The sequence below is a fragment of the Gopherus flavomarginatus genome, chromosome 2 (genome assembly GCF_025201925.1).
Source record: "Gopherus flavomarginatus isolate rGopFla2 chromosome 2, rGopFla2.mat.asm, whole genome shotgun sequence".
NCBI lineage: Eukaryota > Metazoa > Chordata > Testudines > Testudinidae > Gopherus > Gopherus flavomarginatus.
This window is the reverse complement of record NC_066618.1, coordinates 126816854-126838335: the sequence shown is the minus strand read 5'-3', so window position 1 is coordinate 126838335 and position 21482 is coordinate 126816854. Positions and strand designations below refer to the sequence as shown.

General features: G+C 41.5%; 1 protein-coding gene across 5 annotated transcripts in view; it reads right to left on the bottom strand.

The window, feature by feature from the left end:
• LPCAT1 (lysophosphatidylcholine acyltransferase 1) overlaps positions 1–21482 on the bottom strand; it is a 205533-nt gene that overhangs the window by 51997 nt on the left and 132054 nt on the right. For all 5 annotated transcript variants that reach the window (XM_050938231.1, XM_050938227.1, XM_050938226.1 and 2 more), the window contains exon 12: positions 16122–16220. In XM_050938231.1, coding sequence (XP_050794188.1) covers positions 16122–16220 — 99 coding nt within the window. The remainder of the gene's footprint in view (positions 1–16121; positions 16221–21482) is intronic.

The window sequence follows — 21482 nt, the reverse complement described above, 5'->3', positions numbered from 1 at the left end:
GATAACAAGAATATACATACCGTACATGTTCATTAGCCCGTTTGTTTATAAGCCAACCCCACAAAATGGATAGGTAAAAATAGCAAAAACTGTATGACCTTTTCATAAGCCAATCCTATATTTCAGGGGTTGGAAGCTGCTGGTGCGTTGGGACGTTTTGTTTACTTGGCGCGTCTGCAGGCATGGAGCCCTGCAGCTCCCATTGGCTGGGAACAGCGAACCGTGGCCACAGGGAGCTGAGGGGCTCCATGCCTGCAGATGCTCCAAATAAACAAAAACAACAATGTATTAAATATTCAATTCAATGATTCCACAGAGTTTAAAATCATCAAATTTTGATGTAGACCAGTTTATATGCTGACCCCCGCTCTTTGATGTGTCACTTTTTTACCAAAAAAAATCAGCTTATGAACGAGTATATATGGTAGTTACAACAGCATTCTTGCACTTTCTCCCTAAGTAACTAGTACTAGCCACTGCTGGAGACAGATTACTGCAACATAAAAACTAGTTTGATGTAATTCCTGAGTGCTCAGGGGCCAGTACTGAAGGTAGGGGTCCCAAGCACAGTCAAGGGATATATCATCCTGGGGACTGATTTCCAGCAACCCTCTCCTTCCCTAGTAACTGAAGGAGAGAGGGCCTTGGATTCACACTAGCATGATTCAATACTGAATCTCTTCCCATCTTTTGGGATTGCTGTGTCTAGCAGGTTTCAATCTCTGGCTGGTAAGCATCTGATAAATTTTCCAAGTCCTAAAGGAAAATATTAAAACCTTTCACTTTAAGAGATTATTCAACTAAATTATATCAGTAACACAACTGATCACAAACTAATAAGCGTTAGCACATGGCTGAGGACGATTGTGCAAAGACACATACTCAGGGATCAGCTGAAACATTCTGACAATCCCAACAAGTTGTGCAAAGGTTTAAATCCTCATTTAAATTACCTGGTATGGGAAAAATAATTAGAGTGGTGGCAGGGGGGCATGAGATTGAACATAACTAGCTTTGGCAGAAATCAGAATGAAGACAGGAACAGGTGGATGAGAGAGGGAGGATCAGAAGGAGAAAGAGGGGAAATTATTGCCTGTATTTCTGCTTCTTTGAAGACTTCATCTAGTAGGTGTCTCACTCCTGGAGCTGTATTTTCTAGAATACATCCAGCAGAACTTCCATAGCTCAAGTCTTTTGGCCTTTTAGGGCAGCAGTAACAGGGGAGAGTGTGAGCCAGGCTTCTTACAGGTTGTTGCATGTCACCCTTTCTTAGGCTATATTACAAAATTACTGGTCGCAGTTACATAGTGAAGGCGGAGTTTTGCCCTTAACACAAGGTTTCAACCATTTTATTATTTATTAAAAAAACAAAACAAAACAGTATATCCTCCCCAAATCTTACTCTTTGAATACAGAATGAGCATAGAGAATTTTGTGAAAAGTTATAGTAAATCGGTTTATAAATTAAAATTAACTTTAATATGGGTCCTTTAAGAAATTTAGCACCAGGTGTGAAAGCTTTTCTTTCTCTCAAATAATCTTGATAACAGAATAATGCAGAAACTGCAAAATTCCTAGAAATCTTGTTCATCGGCTACATCTGAAGCATATTTATCTATCTAGGCTGAGCCAGCCCCTCAGCCCAACAGTATTAGCCTTCACACTTGAAATAGGAGTTGAGAACCACATCTGTCTGAGCCAGCATAGAGCTCTGAGGCTCTTCCAATTCCTTCTGCCAGAACCTATGTTACCAGAAGGATTCATGGTGTACAGGAGTACAGGCGTGTTCCTCCACAATTAATGGAGAAGGAACTCCTTACTAGAATATTGAGGTCCACCTGACCTGGGCCTGGAGGTATCCTCAGGGGTCCTTCAACCTTTACAGTTAGGTTGGTTTATGCATCCTGATTGGCAGCGATGGGGATCCAAAACACCAACTCACACTGGGAGGGGGCTTTGGCCAACAATGCCAATGCCTACCTTAAGGTGGGGGTAAGATCATTTGCATGCATACTAACCTTTCCCTGTAAGTGAGTAACAGAATTATTAACTAACAAGCTAACATATTGGGGTCCTATTGCTTCTTCTCGCATGTGGCTGAGCCATGCAGCACGCATTCGCAGATGAAATTGATGCAAGGAGATTCATCTTTAGGTTAGATAAAATTGCTACCCCAGCCTCCTCTGGGGGTTGCATGTGTTCCAACAGGGATATTATTTCTTTAAAGGCTTTTTGTCCTGTCCTATACTCTGAGGGTAATGTACTCCACAATGCTCGGTCAACAGTGAGCTGTAAGATTTTAATGCAATCATCTTCAGGCAGTGTAAACACTTAACCTGTCTCTTCCACATACTGTGTGCACATAGCAATGGAAGAATTTTCCACTAGGCCAACCTGTTTGGCCACCAAATCTAATGTTTAATGTCTGTGACCACTGCAGTGGGGCATGGGGTGTCAGGAGAATTGCTATCTCCAGAGTGCTCCTCAAAATATGATTCCTGGAGGTGCAAGTATTGGTGGAATAATCCCAACTAAGCACAAACTCCTCATTGACAGCATCCCCATAGCAGTGAAGGATGATTCCAATTCAGTGATAGGACGAGGCTGAGGTGGGCACAAAGGGTACAGTTTGGGTAAACACAATATATGGGGAAAAAGCCTGTGTGGTCTGGGTGTAGGTAATGGCCATGACTAAGTTACCAGTATCCTTTGCAGGCCAGGTGGCTGCAGGTAACCACCTCCTTGGTGAGTCCTGAAGAGGCTGCATTGTCCTGAGCTGGACGGCCCTATCTCAAAAGATGAGGATAATGCTCCTAGTTTTGTCTTGCCCTGTGGCACTAGGATGGGAGCGTTTCTTTTTTTATTGGTTTTAGTCAAGAAATCCTAGCCTCTCTTGCAGTGGATGCCTGTGACACTGAGTCTTCTGATCACATAACAAAATTGGTTGGGGGAGGGAGGGAAATATATCGATTGGTCTCCCCTTTACTTTACTACTTTACTTGGTTGAAAGTACATGCTGCTCTTTAGTCTGTCTCTGCCCCCAAACTGAGCTCCACCTCCGTGTCAATCTCTTGACTCCCCTCAGAACTTCCCTCTTAGCTATCAGTCTCCACCTCCAAAAGAACAAGTTGGGTTCACTTAATTCCTATTCCACTTTTGCTGTACTCAGGCCCCACTGTTCTGTTTGCGAGTGACCTATCACTTCAAAATAATCCACTTCCTCATTTAACTTCCCCTACTGCAGGGGAACTTCTCTGCTCTGTAACTGGTAGCCTTCCAGTAACAGCTCAAGCCTTAGCCTGCCAACAATGCGCTCCATCTCAAACATCCTATGTTAGAGTCTGACTTCATTCTAATCTTTTCTCCAATTTCTGTCTCTCAGTAAAGAGTCATCTGTTCCCCTGCAGAGGAATGCAGCTGGTCTTTTAACCGCTGAGTAACTTTTCTCTCTTCCTCAAGAGCCTGTGGTGTCTGGCTAAGCTGATACACTCTCCTTTTTAACTTAAGTGCCAACATGTTAGATGCCACAAACAAACATTAAATCAGTATCCCTTTCAATTCTCTAGCCTGCCTTCCCTTCCTTTTTCCTCAGACACCTGACAACATCCCATGGGTTAGGATGCTAAAAAATTGCTTGACTGTCCTTCAACTGCATCAAGTCTCTTTCATAATTCTTAACATTCCTTTTCACAAAAGTCTCTAACGCCTTGTTGAGGGTGACCATCACTAGGTCTCCAGAAGTCTCTGCTGACCCCCTTTCCCATTCTCTAGCTAATAAGCTTTATCTCACTTGCTGAATTCTAAGTCTGTACAATATTTAGCACATAATACGGACATCCTTTCCAAAATGGTAAACCTCTTACCTAGTTAAGTGGTTATAACATTTACTCAACTCTGAACAGTCCCAAAGGCTAAACTGGCTCCATGCCTAGTAGAAGGTACGCGAGTCCAGAATTAACCTGTAGAAGGATGGGGGTTACTTCCTTCTCTTCCCTTGTTGGCTACCATGCTCTAGCAGCTCAAGAGACATTTACCCTGCTTGGGCCCACCGGGCACTGTGGCTGATAGGGGTAAGCTGGCACAGTCTTTCCACAATGTATGGCTCAGGGCTGCAGTCTGGAGGAGCTGTGGGACTTCTGTTAAACTCTGCCAGTCTACTCACACATCTGGTCAGGTGCCAAACTGCTGCGGCCTATTGGCAGCTAAAATAAAATCAGCTCCCTTGCCACCTCAAAGTGTGGGTCACCAGGCCCTGACGCTACTGCTTATTCAACTTTAAGTACCTTTACTTAGTTTCACAACACAACTCAACTTACAAAGCCACCTTAACACATGTATAAAGCTTCAAACAGCATGAAATCCACCCCCCCTCTTACTGATTATATTCATTTTAAAAATTTCCACTTAGTCACTGATTAAAATGTGAGGGTTTTAAAAGGTTCTAGTGCCAGAACCAGGCACAACAGAATTAAGTTCAATATCTGGTTGGAAACCCTGACGTACATAGCAGCAATACTCATACTGAGGGCAGAGCAAAATTTAAATACAGTTAGTAGCATAATTATTAAAACCACAAATGCTTCAACCCAAATGAAGGCACAGTTATAGTGCAGTATGAATGGTGTCCTGCACCATCCCTTACATATAGTCACAGTCCTCTCAAGGAGACCTAGTAGTGGGAGACAGGTTGTGTTCCATGATGGTTTAACCCTGCCTCTGGCATATCAAACAAATCTGATGGTCATGATTTCAAAGCTTACATGGTCGTTTCACCTATTATAGGGCCTTGTGACTACCATGAATATTCATGTAAACACCTGGCCTCCTTTGTCCATAACTGATTTACTCACCCTAATAACATTGGAGTATCCTTATTCTATAGGTTAGTACATTAATGATCTCAACTCATCATATATGTCAATTTGTTGCCAAGGCAAATTTGTGGTTACACACCTACTGATGTTCCTATCCTAAAATGTTGAAAAGCTGGTATTAGTTCATATTCCTGCAGTTACCTGGTATCATTTTATACAAAAATTCCTGTAACATAATATTTCCAGTTCCCCGGTAACTCAAGGTTTCTGTTGGGTAACTCACTTACGCTAAAGCTCATAGACCTCAAAGCCTTATGCTAACTTCTCAAGCTAGATTACAGGATAGAGGCCTATAGGTTTCTTGTGTTACAGCTACATAAAATCCCTTTAAGCTAGTGCTGTGCGCTACAGGTCTTTTCTCAGTGCTAGAAGCAGAGCACTGGAAGTTTCTCATTCAGTCTGGTGTCGGACAGACACTTGCAGTTTGCCCCACCAGAAGAAATTCTGATCTGCCACTCGCTAATCTCGCTGATCTGCCACTCGCATTTCTTACAAGGAACTATAATGGATTCACTCAGTGTCTGAAATTGTGTTCTCATTCTCTGCCAAGTGCATGGCAACTCGGAAAGATTTGTGGGACCGAGTCCACTCATGCAGCTGCAGGAGTTTCTCACACAGGGATATGACTGCTACCTCCCTTCTTATAAAACATGGTGGCCTAATTGTCCTTTGACTTGGGACATTTCAGAGACCTGGTATCTTAAAAGTCCTCAGAACGTACAGGACAGCCTCATCTCCAGAACCTACTATGTGCAGCAGCTACTCCTGGAAAGATCATGCCCCCTGGATGTGAAGACTTTCTGCGTGATCTCATCAGACCAAACACATCCAAAGTCACCACAATATAGACCAGAAGTTTTTCGAAAATCCAATCCTAGCGGTAGATTGTCTCTGATTGCTACCAGACCTGAGAAACCTTGAGACTTATTAGGATGCAACACAAAGAATCTCTGATACTTGATTCCATTTGAATCTCAAAAGGTCCACTGAAACCATCCCATTTGGAAATGTATCATGTGAACAATGAAGTCAGCCCTGTTATGGCCAACAGTCCCAACGTTCATAGCATGGCCTAAGCTGTCACCTGCTGTCTCTTGTTTATTCTTTCTGCCAGAATGGAGATATCTTGGATTCTATGCCAGGGCAGGAAAGATTACAGTTTTGAGTACAAAGTTCTACTAGACATACCTAATGTCTAATAGTAATAAATTAGGACTTTGGGAAGTTTATTATGAAACCTAATGACTTCATCACCTCGATGGTGACATAACTGATCTTTTTAATCTCTCCCAAATGCTGCTCATCAATCATCTGAGTAAGGAAACGTGGATTTACAGCCTTGACAAGTAGGATATGAGCGCTTCCTAGTACCTCATGAAAACAAAACATTAGACAAAAAGGGAAAAAACCAAAAATTGATGACCTGAAATGCTTGCCAAGCACTGGAAGTCTATTTGCACGTGTGTGCCTGAAAGTCCAAAGTCCACATTGACTTTCTTAAAAAAAAAAAAAAAAAAAAAAAAAAAAGGGGGGGGGTGCTGGCTCCCAAAATGATTGTCTTGACTTTTTAATTTTTTCTACATCCTAGTTCAGTTCCCCAATATCTAAGATTGACCAGTGCCCTCCTGCCTTTTTGATGATCAGGAAGTAACTAGATTAAGGCCCCTTATTTCTTTTGCGCAATGTCATAGGCCTGATGGCTGTCTTTACTAGGAAAGATTTATTTCCTGCAACATCACTTCCTAATATTGAGGTATCTAAAGAAAAATGCAGGGTTGGGGAGAACTGGAGAGTTGTTTTTATTTTTAAAAAATCCGAATATATTGTCCAACTAAACAGTGCTCAGGACCCACGTTTCAGTGATGATTGGTGGAGAGTGAGGGAATCACTGGGGCTAAAAGCCTCAATAAGTCTGATCTTGAGATAGAATTGGCAGGCTGTCCACAACCTCTCCAAAGCACTTCAAATTTTAATGCTTGGAAAAATGGAGCTTAAGAGCCTTTGCCTTATGCTAGTGGTGAGGCCAAGTGTCCTGACAACGGGGGTACTGAGCAACCTTGAAGAGAGTCATAGATACGAAGGATGGATTTCAAAGAGAAAGCTTTTCCCGTCTGTCCTTTAGAGGAAAGCCATGAGGGATGAGACAGACTCGAAAGAATGTAATGAGGCTTTAGCATATTTTGAATTTTGTTACGATGCTTCTATCTTCTACCAGTGAAGCTCTCCTTGCTATATGGAAGCTCCTGGAGCTTCTTCTGGACCTATAATCCAACCGCCTACAGCCAAGACCATCTCTGTGGAAATCCACCTCTGAAGTAGCAGTCCCTTCCACACTGACATCAAAGGCTATCCAAACTTGATGCTAGGCCAAGTCTATACCCTCCATAAGATTCTTGAGTTTTTGTGTGTGTTTCTCCTTAGGGAAAGGAATTAACCCAGGGAAGACCTTCACAATTTACATGTGTAAGCCTGGTAATCCACAGTTCTGAGGCTGCAACTGCAGACTGATAAACCATCTTTGAAATGAATTTCAGTTTTGCAGGTCTAAAATCTGAGGTGCACAGCACTGGGCATAGCCCTATAGTTATAACCATCTCAAACCACCAGGCTGTGTCGTTTCTGCAGAGGCTACATCTCATCCGAGGTACTTGAGCTCAGTACCATCAACTTTGAATAGTGGAAATAAACAAGGACTTTGAGGAGCTTTGAGGGTGACTGTGCTGGGTGCTCTGGAATTAAGGCTGCCTCATGGGACTTTGCAAGGGGAGGGTGTGACGTTATCAGATTAAATACAACCATGTAAATCACTGTTGCTACAACTGTTATAGAATTGCAACAAATCTTGTGCAAATGATGTCAAGTAAGGTGTCTATGGAAAGGTTAAGATTTGCTGAATATGATTATGCTATTTGTATGCATGTATCATTTTTGTATTTGAAATTATGAGCATTGGCTCTATACCTGTATTTCAAACATGTTTGCTCCTGGGGTAATGACCACAAGCTATTTAGCCTGCACATCATAAAGGGACCGTTCAAATTAAGTGGCCCATTAAGGAACACTTAACTCACAATGGACCATGGAAGATGCCTATCTACACTTAATGGATTTTCCTACGATGACTAAGCAAAATCATGCATAGACATGTGACTTGCCCATGGGACTCCAAACACTATCTTGCTGCCTGTAATTTTCCACTAGCTGTGCTGAGGGCTTTGTTTGAAACAACAGATTTCCCTCCACATGGCAGAAGCTATAAAAGGCCTGGGAAACACCTCCATTTTGCCTCCTTCCTTTGGACTATGAACTTTTACTAATGGGACCATTCTAACCAAAGGACTGAGGACCTTCCATTGATTTGTAAGCAACCAGAGACTTGACTTAAGCCAGACATTTATTCCATCACTGCTACAAGCCTGATCCAAGGACTTTGCAATTATTGTATGTATTCGATTCCTTTAGCCAATTTTAACTCTCACCGTTCTTTCTTTCTTTTTAAATAAATAAACCTTTAGATTTTAGATACTAAAGGATTGGTAACAGCGGGATTATTGGGCAAGATCTGAGTTGTATATTGACCTGGATGTGTGGCTGGTCCTTTGGGATCAGAAGAACCTTTTATTTGATGAAACTGGAACCATTCATCTTTAAGTCTAGTGTTTCTGGTAGTGATACAAGGACTGGAATACCTAACAGAACTGCTATTCTGACTTCTGGTTAGCCAGTGTGGTGAAACAGAAGTTTACTTTTATTGCTGGTTTGGTATATCTTATGGGAGAATAACCACCAGTTTTGGAGTGTCTGCCCTACTTCCCAGCAGTTTGTCCTGAATTTGATATTCTGAGTTGTGACCCACGAAGGCATGGTTACAGCGGCATAGTCAGCAGGATCCACAGAATCAGGTTAATTAAGCTTTGGATCAGAACCCCACGCTTTTGAAATCTGATATTGAGAGTTTTAAAGGTTAAACATCAGTGACCATGAGCCAGATGGCATCAGCAGAAGCAATCAAACTGCAAGCCCCGAGACTGGCAGAACTGAGAATGCAAGAGAAGAAAGCCTTGGCCCAGGTAGAAAAAGAAGCTGCAAAGAGAGCCAAGCAAGCTGAAGAGAGAGCCAAAGAAACTTACGAGAGGTAAATGGAATGGCTGGTTGCTGAGGAGAGGGCTCACTAGATGCAACAAGAAACTGCCAGACTTAAGATCCAAATAAAATAAGCAACGGAAGAACAGAAGAAACAGTGTCTATTGAGAATAGCAGCACGCCTGCTGAGGAGAAGTTTTTCTCCAATTCTTTGTCTGTGAAGCAGACAGAAGAAGTCTGACAACCTATGATGACTGAAAATTTATCAGCTGCCTCAGAGTTGGTTCTGGATTTAACTAAAGCCCAGGAAGGAAATGTTCCTAAGTTTTTGTCTGCTAGGGAGAATGACACTGTAACTAGGGGTACGTCCAGACTACCCGCTATCGGCTGGTAGCGATCGATTTTTCGGGGATCGATATATCGCGTCTCATCTATACGCGATGTATCGATCCCCGAATGCACTCCCGTCAACTCCGGAACTCTACCGGAGCGAGTGGCGGCAGCGGAGTCGACACGGGGAGCCGCAGACATTGATCCCGTGCTGTGAGGACCCGAGGTAAATCGATCTAAGATACTTCGACTTTAGCTACGCTATTCACGTAGCTGAAGTTGCGTATCTTAGATCGATACCCCCTCCAGTGTAGACCAGCCCTAGGTCGCATCCAGTTAATGTCATAAAAAAGTCCCAGGAACCAAGTGATTCTGGTGCTTCTATTTTGATGGTTGCTAGTGTGTTGCTGAGTGAAGGTATGACAACTCTGTTTAATCAGGTTGATACTATGGCCAGGGCACAAGGAGAACACAAAAATAATTTGACTGTGCTACTCACTGACAGTGTGGAAACTTGTGACAAGAAGGGAATGGTCCCTAAGCTTGTGTGTACTGAGCTTGGTAGCCTGCATGTTGCCAAGGAGAGAAGCTGTAAAGGGAGAGAGAGTGCCTCTAACCTTTTAACTATGGAGCCCTGTAGCTTGCCTGAAAGGAAGTTGTGTAAAAATCCTCCTAATAGGCCAGAGATGATTCTGGGTGTAACAAACTCAGGGGCTGCTTGTGGCTCAACAGAGCAATGCTTCTGTGAAGCAAGATAAAGGTGAGTTGTTGCTAAAAGAAGCTCCTAAGGAGAAGAATCCTCATTCTAGTTTTTGCAAGCAGTTTACTGTAACTGAGGGGTGTGAATTAATTGAGGTAAATTGGGAAGAATTTCTGTCTGTAGAAGGCAACAGTTAATTATTTGTTGAGAAATTTATTTCAGTTCCTAACTGCCAGAGTCGTTCAGATGTATATGAACTCACCGAATTTGCTTTGGAAAAATCTAATGTGGATAGCTTAAAACAGGGGTTCGGACCCCTCAGAGGGCTGCAAGGTTATTACATGGGGGGGCCACAAGCTGTCAGCCTTCATCCGAAACCCCACTTTGCCTCCAGCATTTATAATGGTGTAAAATACATAAAAAAGTGTTTTTAATTTATTGGGGGGGGTCACACTCAGAGGTTTGCTATGTGAAAGGGGTCACAAGTACAAAAGTTTGAGAACCACTGGCTTAGAAGAGGCTTAATTAACTGATATTATGAACAGTTTATGTCTCAGGTTCAAAAGAAAGGCTGTATTCCTGGCTTTACACAGCAGAGCAGCCTTGTGAATAAACCCATAGATGCTTTGGATATGTCATGTGATTTCTTAATAAGCTCTGAGGCATCTAATGCCTTGTGGATATAGAAATTTAGCTGAATAGCAGGAGAACTGTAGTTCAGACATGATGATAGAAAATAGTTGTCTCTCTCTAAGGCATGGTGTCTACGCAAACTACCTAGCTGGTAAGGGAGGAACAAAGTTGCCCTTAACTGTTAGCAGAGAGGACACACCTAGCCAGCCGATGGGTTTTGTTAAGCAAGAAAGCTCAGAATTTGACCCTACACGACAGGGAGGAAGGGAAAAACTTAATCTTGCAAATGGAAGCCACAGATTAACCCTAAAGTGCCAAAACCCCAAAGGTATTGAGCCAAAGGCATGGCATGACAAAAATGCTTGTAAATGTACACTTGTAATGGATTTGATGTTAATATTAATGATAATATTAACTCTTGTGACTAATGTGTAACTCTTGTGACTAATGTGATACCAAAAACTGTAAAAAAAAATGTACAATGTGCATGAGCTTTTGGAAAAACCCTTGAACATGTTGGGAGTAATACATAAGAACTCACTATGTGCTAGAAGCCTTTATGGTTACACAGTTTCATTACATGACAACATACTTTATGATCAGTATCTTGTGATACTGATATTTCACAGTTAATGCTTGTAACTAGTCTTGACCTATACACAGAAGAAAGGACATTACACACCTAATGTCCTGTATGAAAAGAGAAACTGAGGCACACTACCATGTTGCTTTCATGGCTTAATGCCAAAAATCCTACACTATGAAGAACATTAATATCTGATTTGATGTTATTGGGTTCCAAACATTTGTATGAATAAGTTAGCTATTTTTTATAGCTCATGGCAAGATCACATGAGACATGCAGAAATTATGTTGCAAGACGAGATCCAATCCATTATTGGTCTAGCCAAGTTTTACCTTGAATTTGTAAAGGGATTAAATAATATTATTACTTGCATAATAAACCTTACAACGAAAAAGCCTGTTTTGATCAAACTATGATTTTGATAAAGCATTTCTGTTATATACTGATACTTCTAATATTTGGTTTGAACCTGTAGTAATACAGGACAAAGAATGGAAGTTCCTATGATGCATTCAGCAGTGTCTGGGACACTCCATCCTGCATCAATTTTGTGTTGGGGGTGTGATGTTATCTGATTAAATATGACCATGCAGATCATTGTTGCTACCACTGTTACATAATTGCAACAAATCTTGTACAAATTATGTCAAGTAAGGTGTCTATGGAAAGGTTATGATTTCCTGAATATGATTATGCTATTTGTATGCATGTATCATTTTTGTATTTGAAGTTATGATCATTGGCACTATACCTGTATTTTAAATATGTTTGCTCCTGAGGTAATGCCCACAAGGTATTTAGCCAGCACATCTTGAAGGGACTATTCAAATTAAGTGTTCATAGTGGATATAAAAACCAAGGACTTGGAGGAGCTTTGAGGGGACTGTGCTGGGTGCTCTGGAATTAAGGCTGCCTCACGGGACACTGCAAAGGGAGGGCCCTAAGTCTGCACATGTGCCACTAGTCTTGGCACTCAAGTCTGAGCTGACTTAAATACATGCTTCAAAGATCCTTCCTTCAGTGCATTCTTGACCAGCCTCGTGAGAAACTTGTGAGAATCTCTGTGGTGTGTTTCAATCAGGGAATGGAGATGCTCACCATGTTTCTTGGGCATGCAGGGAGGTATCTCTTGATGTATATTGCAAACACGCACATCATGAGGCTCCCAGCCAGAGAACACAATGGGTAAAGCCATCCCTTCTTGGACTTGGTTCTGTCAAAGAGATAATTTTTGAAGCTGAACATCTTGTTTCTTTCCTTCTTGGAAAACATCATGTTGGAAAAGAAAAAATAGAAAACCCTTCTAATTAAATAATGCACCAAAGCAGCAACAGTGAAACATGAAGATGCTGAAGAGGTACAGGAGTGAGGAGACACTGATGTGCCAAACTGAAAGTACTGAAGATTCAAGATATTAAGTATACAAGATGCAGGCAAAAAGAGATCAAAGCCACAGAATGCCAAAGGAACAGTGCAAAGTGCTGAGACAGCAGTGCTAAAGTGCCGTGGCAAAGGTAATTAATCAGTGTACTGCAAGCAAAGCTGCTGGAGTGCTAAACATTAAGCAAGGGGAGTGAAGTGCAGATGCACTGAAACAGGTGGCATGGAAGCATGGAAAAACCTACTTGAGCCCTGAATGAATCAATTTAGGCAAAACCAAATGTTGACTAGGAAGGTTAGACAGAAATAGATACCACTGAGCTTATCACACAGATGACCATGAAGCAGGGCACTCCTCTACTGTCTGCAGCCAAGGAAGAACTAGCATAGAATGTCCAAGCAACGGTGACATAGTCTAAGGCAGGGGAACATAATGCAGAGGCCTGGATCAAGCTCTATCCTGCTATTGTTGCCCTCAGTGGGCAAGATATCTGACTTGTGGGAGTTGGAACTGTTTTGCACTAGATAACACAAACCTAAGAGTGAGAACACTGTACAGATGTCGTCAACTTCTCCCTCATCTCAGTGTGCCAAACTACCATTTCAGCAGTGGTTTGGAGCTTCCAACCACTCATTACCAGCTTTCTATTCAGCAACTAAGGACTTGTCTACAAGGTGGGGTTATGTGCTCTATAGGGGTGTGATTTCCAAAGCACACTAACGTGTTGCACATTAACTGGTCTGTGTAGACCGTGCTGGTGTGCACTGAAGGTTCCCTAGTATGCTTCAACGTAGAATAAATAGTACCATGTTTAGGTATGTTAAGGAATCTTTAGTGCATACCAGCAAGGTCTACACGGACCAGTTAATGCACAGTGTGTCAGTACACTTTGGAAATCACACCCCTGTAGAGCACATTACCCCACCGCATACATAAGCTCTGAGACTGGTGTCTGTTGGGACACAGAATGTTAGTAAAAGGCAGCTGTGCTTCACATAGGAGGAAGGAGAACTGGTCTAAAAGGGTCAAGGAACCTTAAGAAAAAGCAAAGACGGATAACAAAAATAAATTTTAAAATATTCCAAATAGTAGGGAAAAGGAGTTTCTAACATTTCCCCTACTATTATCTCTTATCCCTTTGCGGGGAAATAGTTTCCATTTCCCCTCTCCAAACTAAAGGCATATTTTCTTTTTAAAATAAGGCATTTTAATGAATGAGCAATGCTTCCGAAGAGATAATCTATTTCAGGACCTGTATTAGTAGCCTACTTATGCATTTCTCAGGTGGATGAAGGTACTTGGCATTTAGCTTTGGTGCTAACTTAGGCTTATATCTATAAGCCTACTAATGCACATTGTTGTGTATTATTGGTATGGAAGGAAATGGTGACTATATCATTTACAATATCAGGAAGGGCATCATTCTTTATTCCACTGAACTATGTCACAATACCTCTTTCTAAAACCTGCAACATTTTGACTGCAGCTAAAGCAGACAATGCTGCAAAGCATCAAGTTAACAAGAGAGTGGTTTAAGTTAAAAAAAATAAAAAAATAAAAATAAAAATAAAAATGGACAACAGCCCCCAGTTCACATTATTTCCAGCGGTATGCTGCATCAAGTGGCGAAATAGTAATCTCTTTCTTATCTTCTGAAACACTTTGCTCTTTAAGAATTTGCAGTACAGCTGTAATCCTTACATAGGTCAACATATGCCACTAGAAGAGCTGTTCTAATTAATCTAGACTTTAAAAATAGATTACACGTTACACAGAGAACAGGATCAAAAAAGATAGAGATGTCATGCAAAACACAACGATATAACAAAGTCTATAATATACTTTTACTCTGATCATCTTTTATTCCTTAGCCACTCATGCTTATAATTCATATTTAGTTATGAATGCAAGACTTGCAAAATTCTACCAGAGTAACAACTCTAAGACTACATCTTTAATTAATTTAAGTCCTGGATAGCTACATCTCTTGCTTAAGGGTGTGGGTTATTTTTTTGCAAAATTTGTATTTCACTTACAGAACTGATATAAGTGATACCATCAAAAGAACTCTTTTGCCAGTATTAGCTGCATCTACATTAGCAGGGATTGATGGCATAGCTATACCAGCAAATATTTTCTAGTGTAGACCTGGTCTTGGGATAACGGAGGACAAATATTAACCCCTCCCAATTTCCCCTATCCCCTCCCCCCAAAATAAAAAATGCCTGTTGAATTTCACTACTTCTGCCCCTGACAAATGCAAAGAAATCACAAATAGTAAAATAAATACATATGGGTTATTTCTTTACCACAGTGTCCCGTACAAACAAAGTCAAGTATACCCCAGTGTGGACAAGTCTCTCTCTTAGAAACTAAGATCGTTATAACTGGCCAAGTCACACACATGGTGTAAGCCGCTAACTGCCACCCTCATAAATAAGAGTGACTATTAAAGAAGCTAATGTATCTTGGCTCTGACTGATAAGATCACAATATGACACAGAGCTAGCTAAAGACAATACTATATCAAATGAAGTATTAAGTTATCCTTTTTAATTAGAATGCAATGGAGAAAGTCACACCAACACTGCAAATATGTACCACATATTTGGTACACAAATAGACTAATGTGAATTTATTTTTAAACCCCTACAATATATCTTATTCGTGAATCTGACATTAAAGATTTCCCTAATGTTTAATATATAATGCTTTTTACTAGGACTTCAGAAGGTGAGCAATGATCTCCAGTCAGATAAGTTATTTTCCCTGAAAGACTCCAAAAAGTGATCCAGACTCTGCCAGCCCCTTCTCAGCTCAAGTCTATCCCCGCCTCCCCACTTCTGTCCCCACTCTCTTCCAGATCTTGTGCTAGTGTGGTCTATATTGGTGGCTCCTGTAACTTATAGGAGTTGGGGGTGGGGGGAAGAGAGAGACTGGTATTCAAAGGCATCTCAGAGAAGAGCACCCCTGTGAACCACAAGAAGCCACAAGACCCTGGTGGTAGGGTTGGGAATGAAGGGAGCAGTAGCAATCTAAACAAGGAGATGAGGGAGAAAGGTGAACTCCCGTGAATCAAACGTAAAATTTCACACCAAAACATAAGAGTTTCACAAAATTTTAATCATGTGGGGAAAAAAAAAAGGTTAAACCAAAACACATTTTAATAAGGCATAAGCACAAGGGATAAGGGGTAAGTTTGTAGGTTTCAACATAACAGCTCCCAGTCCTCCAATGCAACATGCTAATGCAGACCCCTCTAGAGACCCACCAACTCAATGGGTCTCGGCTCATGCAGAGGAAAGCATGCTACAATCATATGATGGGACTAGTGCCTAAATCTGTATTTAATTACTTCTGAGGTGCTTGATCTCTGAAACTAAGCAATGTATTAATGCTTTTTTTAAAAAGTGTAAATGTGAATTAGAAGAATATATAGAATAAAATCCAGTCAAATCAAATTGATTTTTTTTAAAAATATTTCTGTATTTCCTACATATTGTAAGAAGAACGTTGTAAGAAGTTGCTACTTGCCTTAAATGCCAACTGAATTGTTTCTAAAGTTTTGGATGGCCTACATACTACAGACAGAGCAGTCACATATTCCCGTAGATCAATTACACCATCTTCATTCTGTAAATAAAATAAAATAAATCATCAGAATTCTGTCATCTGCCTCAGAACTCCATAAACATTTAATAGCTATTAAAGGAATGTTAAAGATTATTAAATATACTAAACACATAAACCCACATGAAGATATTCTGAAAAATGTTTGTAAAATTTAGAGGTTGAGATTTTCAAAGATGACTAAAGAATTAGATGCCCAATTCCCACTGAATTCCACTGAAAGAGGGGGGCCTAACTCTCTTGGTTTTCTTAAAAAAACCAATCAGAGGGTATAATTCTATGCCAAAATTTGCATTTCTAACTTGGAGTGGAGAGGAGTGGACTGGAGAATGAAATGTATCATAGAAAGATATATACTGATCATATCTTTTCTAACTAACACACATGAAGCTCAAATTACTATGATCAAAATTCAGTCAAAAAAGTTTTAACAGTGAAAAGATTTTATTTTATTTTATTTTCTACCATGGTATGGAGAATGATCATCTTCCTCCTACCTTGTGTGGAAATGGATGTCAGTTATAGGGTTTGGTGCTGTTTTGAAAAGTTACTCTACAAAAGTTTTCACTTGTATGGCCAAAGATGTTCTTATGGATCTGATGGAATATATCACTATTTCTTCCAGTGGATAAATATACCTTGTTTTGAAGGATAATTAGGCAAGTTAAGATTCAATTAGCTAGAGCACATTTTGATACCTTGTCATCTTTGTAATGGAGATGTTACATAATGCAGAGGCTATGGACTCCTACCCAGATGTGATGTGTTAAAACCTGGTTATAGCATGCTGGAAAAACGCGCTGGTACTGTCAAATGCAATCCACTCCTGGCATCTAAATGGAACATCACTCACAGGAGATCATGCAAATCTTCATAATAGGATTGTTACGTTCTCTGACCAGCAGTGAAATAGCTGACCTTTAAATCATCATCGCTGGGCACATGACTTAACAGTTCAGAGAGATGGAGAGGTATATACTTCAACTTTTCAGCAGTTCCAAGAAAACCAAAATTATCCACCCATGAACTAGCAGACACAATAATCACTGACATCAATGTCTTGGCCCAACAACCCACCTTTCCTTGCACTGACCTAAAATATCTCCATGGTTCATCAGTGAATTATGGCAGATGAAGCATGAAGTCAGATTCAAACTCTAGGATCGTAAAACCTGATCTGAACCTATCTGCTGGGTTTAGTACAGGATTATGCCACTTTGCTAAAGGAAGTGAAAGTCCCTGTCCTCTGCCATTACAGCTGCAAAAATCAGCAAAATTATTTTGCATAATGAACTTGCAAGTCACTTAGCTTACATAAACCAAACATCAGACCAGAATACTGATCACTGAAAAGAGCTCTCATCCAATTCCACAGAAAATTCAAAACACATAAAATGAACTTTTTGAAACAGAAAACTTAGATTAGAAAGCAATAACCACGCTGCCACCCAAATTTGGTCCCATTGCATATGATGAATTACAAAAAGCCCTGAAAATTGTTGAGTCATCACTTGCCAATCAAAACTTCCACCCCAACTGATGAAAGCCCAACAGAACTGAGCTCAATTCATAATTGAATATTTGAAATTATTAACACTTTCTTTAGAGAAAGTAAACCTGCCAGCCTTCCTGAAAAATGCAGTACCCTGCTGGAACCACACCAACACTTGATACTGGAATCTCTCTTTACCTCCCTTTAGAATCACAGAATATTAGGGTTGGAAGAGACCTCAGGAGGTCATCTAGTCCAATCCCCTGCTCAAAGCAGGACCTACACCAACTAAATCATCCCAGCCAGGGCTTTGTCAAGCTGAGCCTTAAAAACCTCTAAGGATGGAGATTCCATCACCTCCCTAGTAACCCATTCCAGTGCTTCACTACCCTCCTAGTGAAATAGTGTTTCCTAATATCCAACATAGACCTCCCCGACTGCAACTTGAGGTCATTGCTCCTTGTTCTGTCATCTGCCACCACTGAGAATAGCCAAGCTCCATCCTCTTTAGAACTCCCTTTCAGGTAGTTGAAGGCTGCTATCAAATCCCCCCCCCCCCCCACTCTTCTCTTCTGAAGACTAAATAACCCCAGATCCCTCAGCCTCCCCTCATAAGTCATGTGCCTCAGCCCCCTAATAATTTTCATTGCCCTCCGCTGGACTCTCTCCAATTTGTCCACATCCCTTCTGGGGGGGGGGGGGGGGAGGGGGACCAAAACTGGATGCAATACTCCAGGTGTGCCTCACCAGTGCCGAATAGAGGAGGATAATCACTTCTCTCGATCTGCTTGGAATACTCCTACAAATGCAGCCCAATATGCCGTTGGTCTTCTTGGCAACAAGGGCACACTGCTGACTCCTATCCAGCTTCTCGCCCACTGTAATCCGCAAGTCCTTTTCTGCAGAACTACTGCTTAGCCAGTCAGTCCCCAGCCTGTAGCAGTGCATGGGATTCTTTCTTCCTAAGTGCAGGACTCTGAACTTGTCCTTATTGAATCTCATCAGATTTCTTTTGGCCCAATCCTCCAATTTGTCTAGGTCACTCTGCATCCTATCCCTACCCTCCACCGTATCTAACTCTACCCACAGCTCAATGTCATCTGCGAACTTGCTGAGGGTGCAATTCATCCTATCATCCAGATTATTAATAAAGATGTTGAACAAAACCGGCCCCACGACCAACTCCTAGGTTACTCCACTTCATACTAGCTGGCAACGAGACATTGAGCCATTGATCACTACCTGGTGAGCCTGACAATCTAGCCAGATTTCTATCCACCTCATAGTCCATTAATGCAATCCATACTACAACTTTCTGGCAAGAATACTGTGGGAGACTGTATCAAAAGCTTTGATAACGTCAAGATATGTCACATCCACCTCTTTCCCCATAGCCACAGACCCAGTTATCTCATCATAGAAGGCAATCAGGTTGGTCAGGCATGACTTGCCCTTTGTGAATCCATGCTGACTGTTCCTGATCACCTCCCTCTCCTCCAAGTGCTTCAAAATGGATTCCTTGAGGACCTGCTCCATGATTTTGCCAGGGACTGAAGTGAGGCTATAGTTCCCTGGGTTCTCTTTCTTCTCTTTTTTAAATATGGGCACTATATTTGCCTTTTTCCGATTGTACAGGACTTCCACCAATTGCCATGAATTTTCAAAGATAATGGCCAATTGGCTCTGCAATCACATCAGCCAACTCCCTCAGCACCCTTGGATGTATTAGATCTGGACCCATGGACTTGTGCATGTCCAGCTTTTCTAAATAATCCTTAACCTGTTCTTTCATCACTGAGGGCTGCTTCCCCTCTCCCCATACTGTGTTGCCCAGTGCAGCGGTCTGGGAGCTGACCTTGTCTGTGAAGAACGAGACAAAAAAAGCATTGAGTACTTCAGCTTTTTCCACATCTGTTACTATGTTGCCTCCCCCATTCAATAAGGGTCCCACACGTTCCCTGATTACCTTCTTGTTGCTAACATACCCGTAGAAACCCTTCTTGTTCCACTTCACATCCCTTGCTAGCTGCAACTCTAGTTCTGCCTTGGCCTTGATTACATCTCTGCGTGCTCGAGCAATATTTTTATACTCTTCCCTAGTCATCTGTCCAAATTTCCACTTCTTGTAAGCTTCCTTTTTGAATTTAAGCATTCCAAGGCAAAATTATTGAGAAAGCACTAAAAGCCAAGCTCCAGATAAGACACAAATTCAGTGAACATCTTCAGTCCTCCTGTGATTAGACTTTAAACTTGGATATGGCATGGACCTCAGCCCTTGTAGTTCTATTAGATTATCTCCTCACGGCAATGAGAACCCCCCAAGTCTCAGTGGTCATCGAATCATAGGACTGGAAAGGACCTCAAGAGGTCTTCTGATCCTGTCCTCTACACTTATGTTAGGACTAATTATTATCTAGACAATTCCTGACAGGTGTTTGTTTAACCTGCTCTTAAAAACCTCCAAATACTACCACTTGATAGTACTATCATACTACTTGACCCCTGCAGCTTTTGTTAACAGATCACTTAGATATATAATATGTAAGTGGGAAAGTAACATTAGTGTAAAACTCATGGAGCAGAGACGAGAACAGGTTTATTGTCTTGCACTAGTAATGCTTCCCTCAAACTGAAAAGAGATCACTCTGTATAACTGACCTGCCCTCTTAGTTACAAATTCACCAATTTTAGTGTCATATGCAATGATTTTATACTTTCTTCTAGATCACTGATAAAGATAGTATTGAGAAGAACATGCAAGACCTCCCCCCACCACCACACACACAAGGAACACTCCCTATATGTAATATACTTGGGCTCGTACAAGGCATTTGACTTGGTACTGCATAACATTCTGGTTAAAAAAGTCAATGCTATACAATACTAATAAAGCACATATTTAATGGAATGAGAAGTGGCTCAAAAGGGGGGTATTTTTAGTGAGATTCCACCTGAGCTCTGGACCGGATTAGCCAGTCACTGAGATATGGGAATACATTAACTCCTTTTTTTTGAGGAAAGCCGCTACTACTTCCACACATTTGTTGAAGACCTGTGGGGTGGCCGACAGGCCAAATGGGAGAGCCGCAAACTGGTAATGGGTATGGTTCATGGCAAATCTTAGGAACCTTCTGTGGACTTTAGGAAAATTGATATGTGGAAGTATGTGTCCTTTAGATAGAGGGCGGCATACCAATCCCCTGGATCCAGCAAAGGAATGATGGCGCCCAAGGTGACCATGCGGAACTTCAAGCCCTTGAGATAGCAGTTGAGATGATGCAGGTCTAGGTTCTGTCTAAGATCCCCTTTGGAATCAGGAAGTAATGGGAATAACACCCCCTTCCTATTAGATAGTGTGGAACCTCTTCCACAGCTCCCACCCCAAGGAGGGACTGAACTTCTTGTTCCAATAGTTGCTTGTGAGAAAGATCCCTGAAAAGGGATGGGGAGGGGGCGTGGAAAGGCAGGGTGGATACAAATTGAAGGATATAACCAAATTCTATTGTGTTTAGAACCCAACAGTCCAAGGTAATGTGGGTCCAAGCACTGAGGAAGCGGGAGAGTCGTTTGGAAAACAAAGAGGTAACTGGATCCAGAACTGAGGGAACTGATATGTCGTTCTTAACAGTCTCGTCAAAACCACTGCTTCTAACTACCTGAGTGTTTAGGGACAGAATACATCAACCCTGAAGAGGAGATTGGTGGAGGGGTGTCTACTCACAATCCTTCACTCTTCCTCATCCGCTGGTCCTACCTGGCAGGTTGCGCAATAT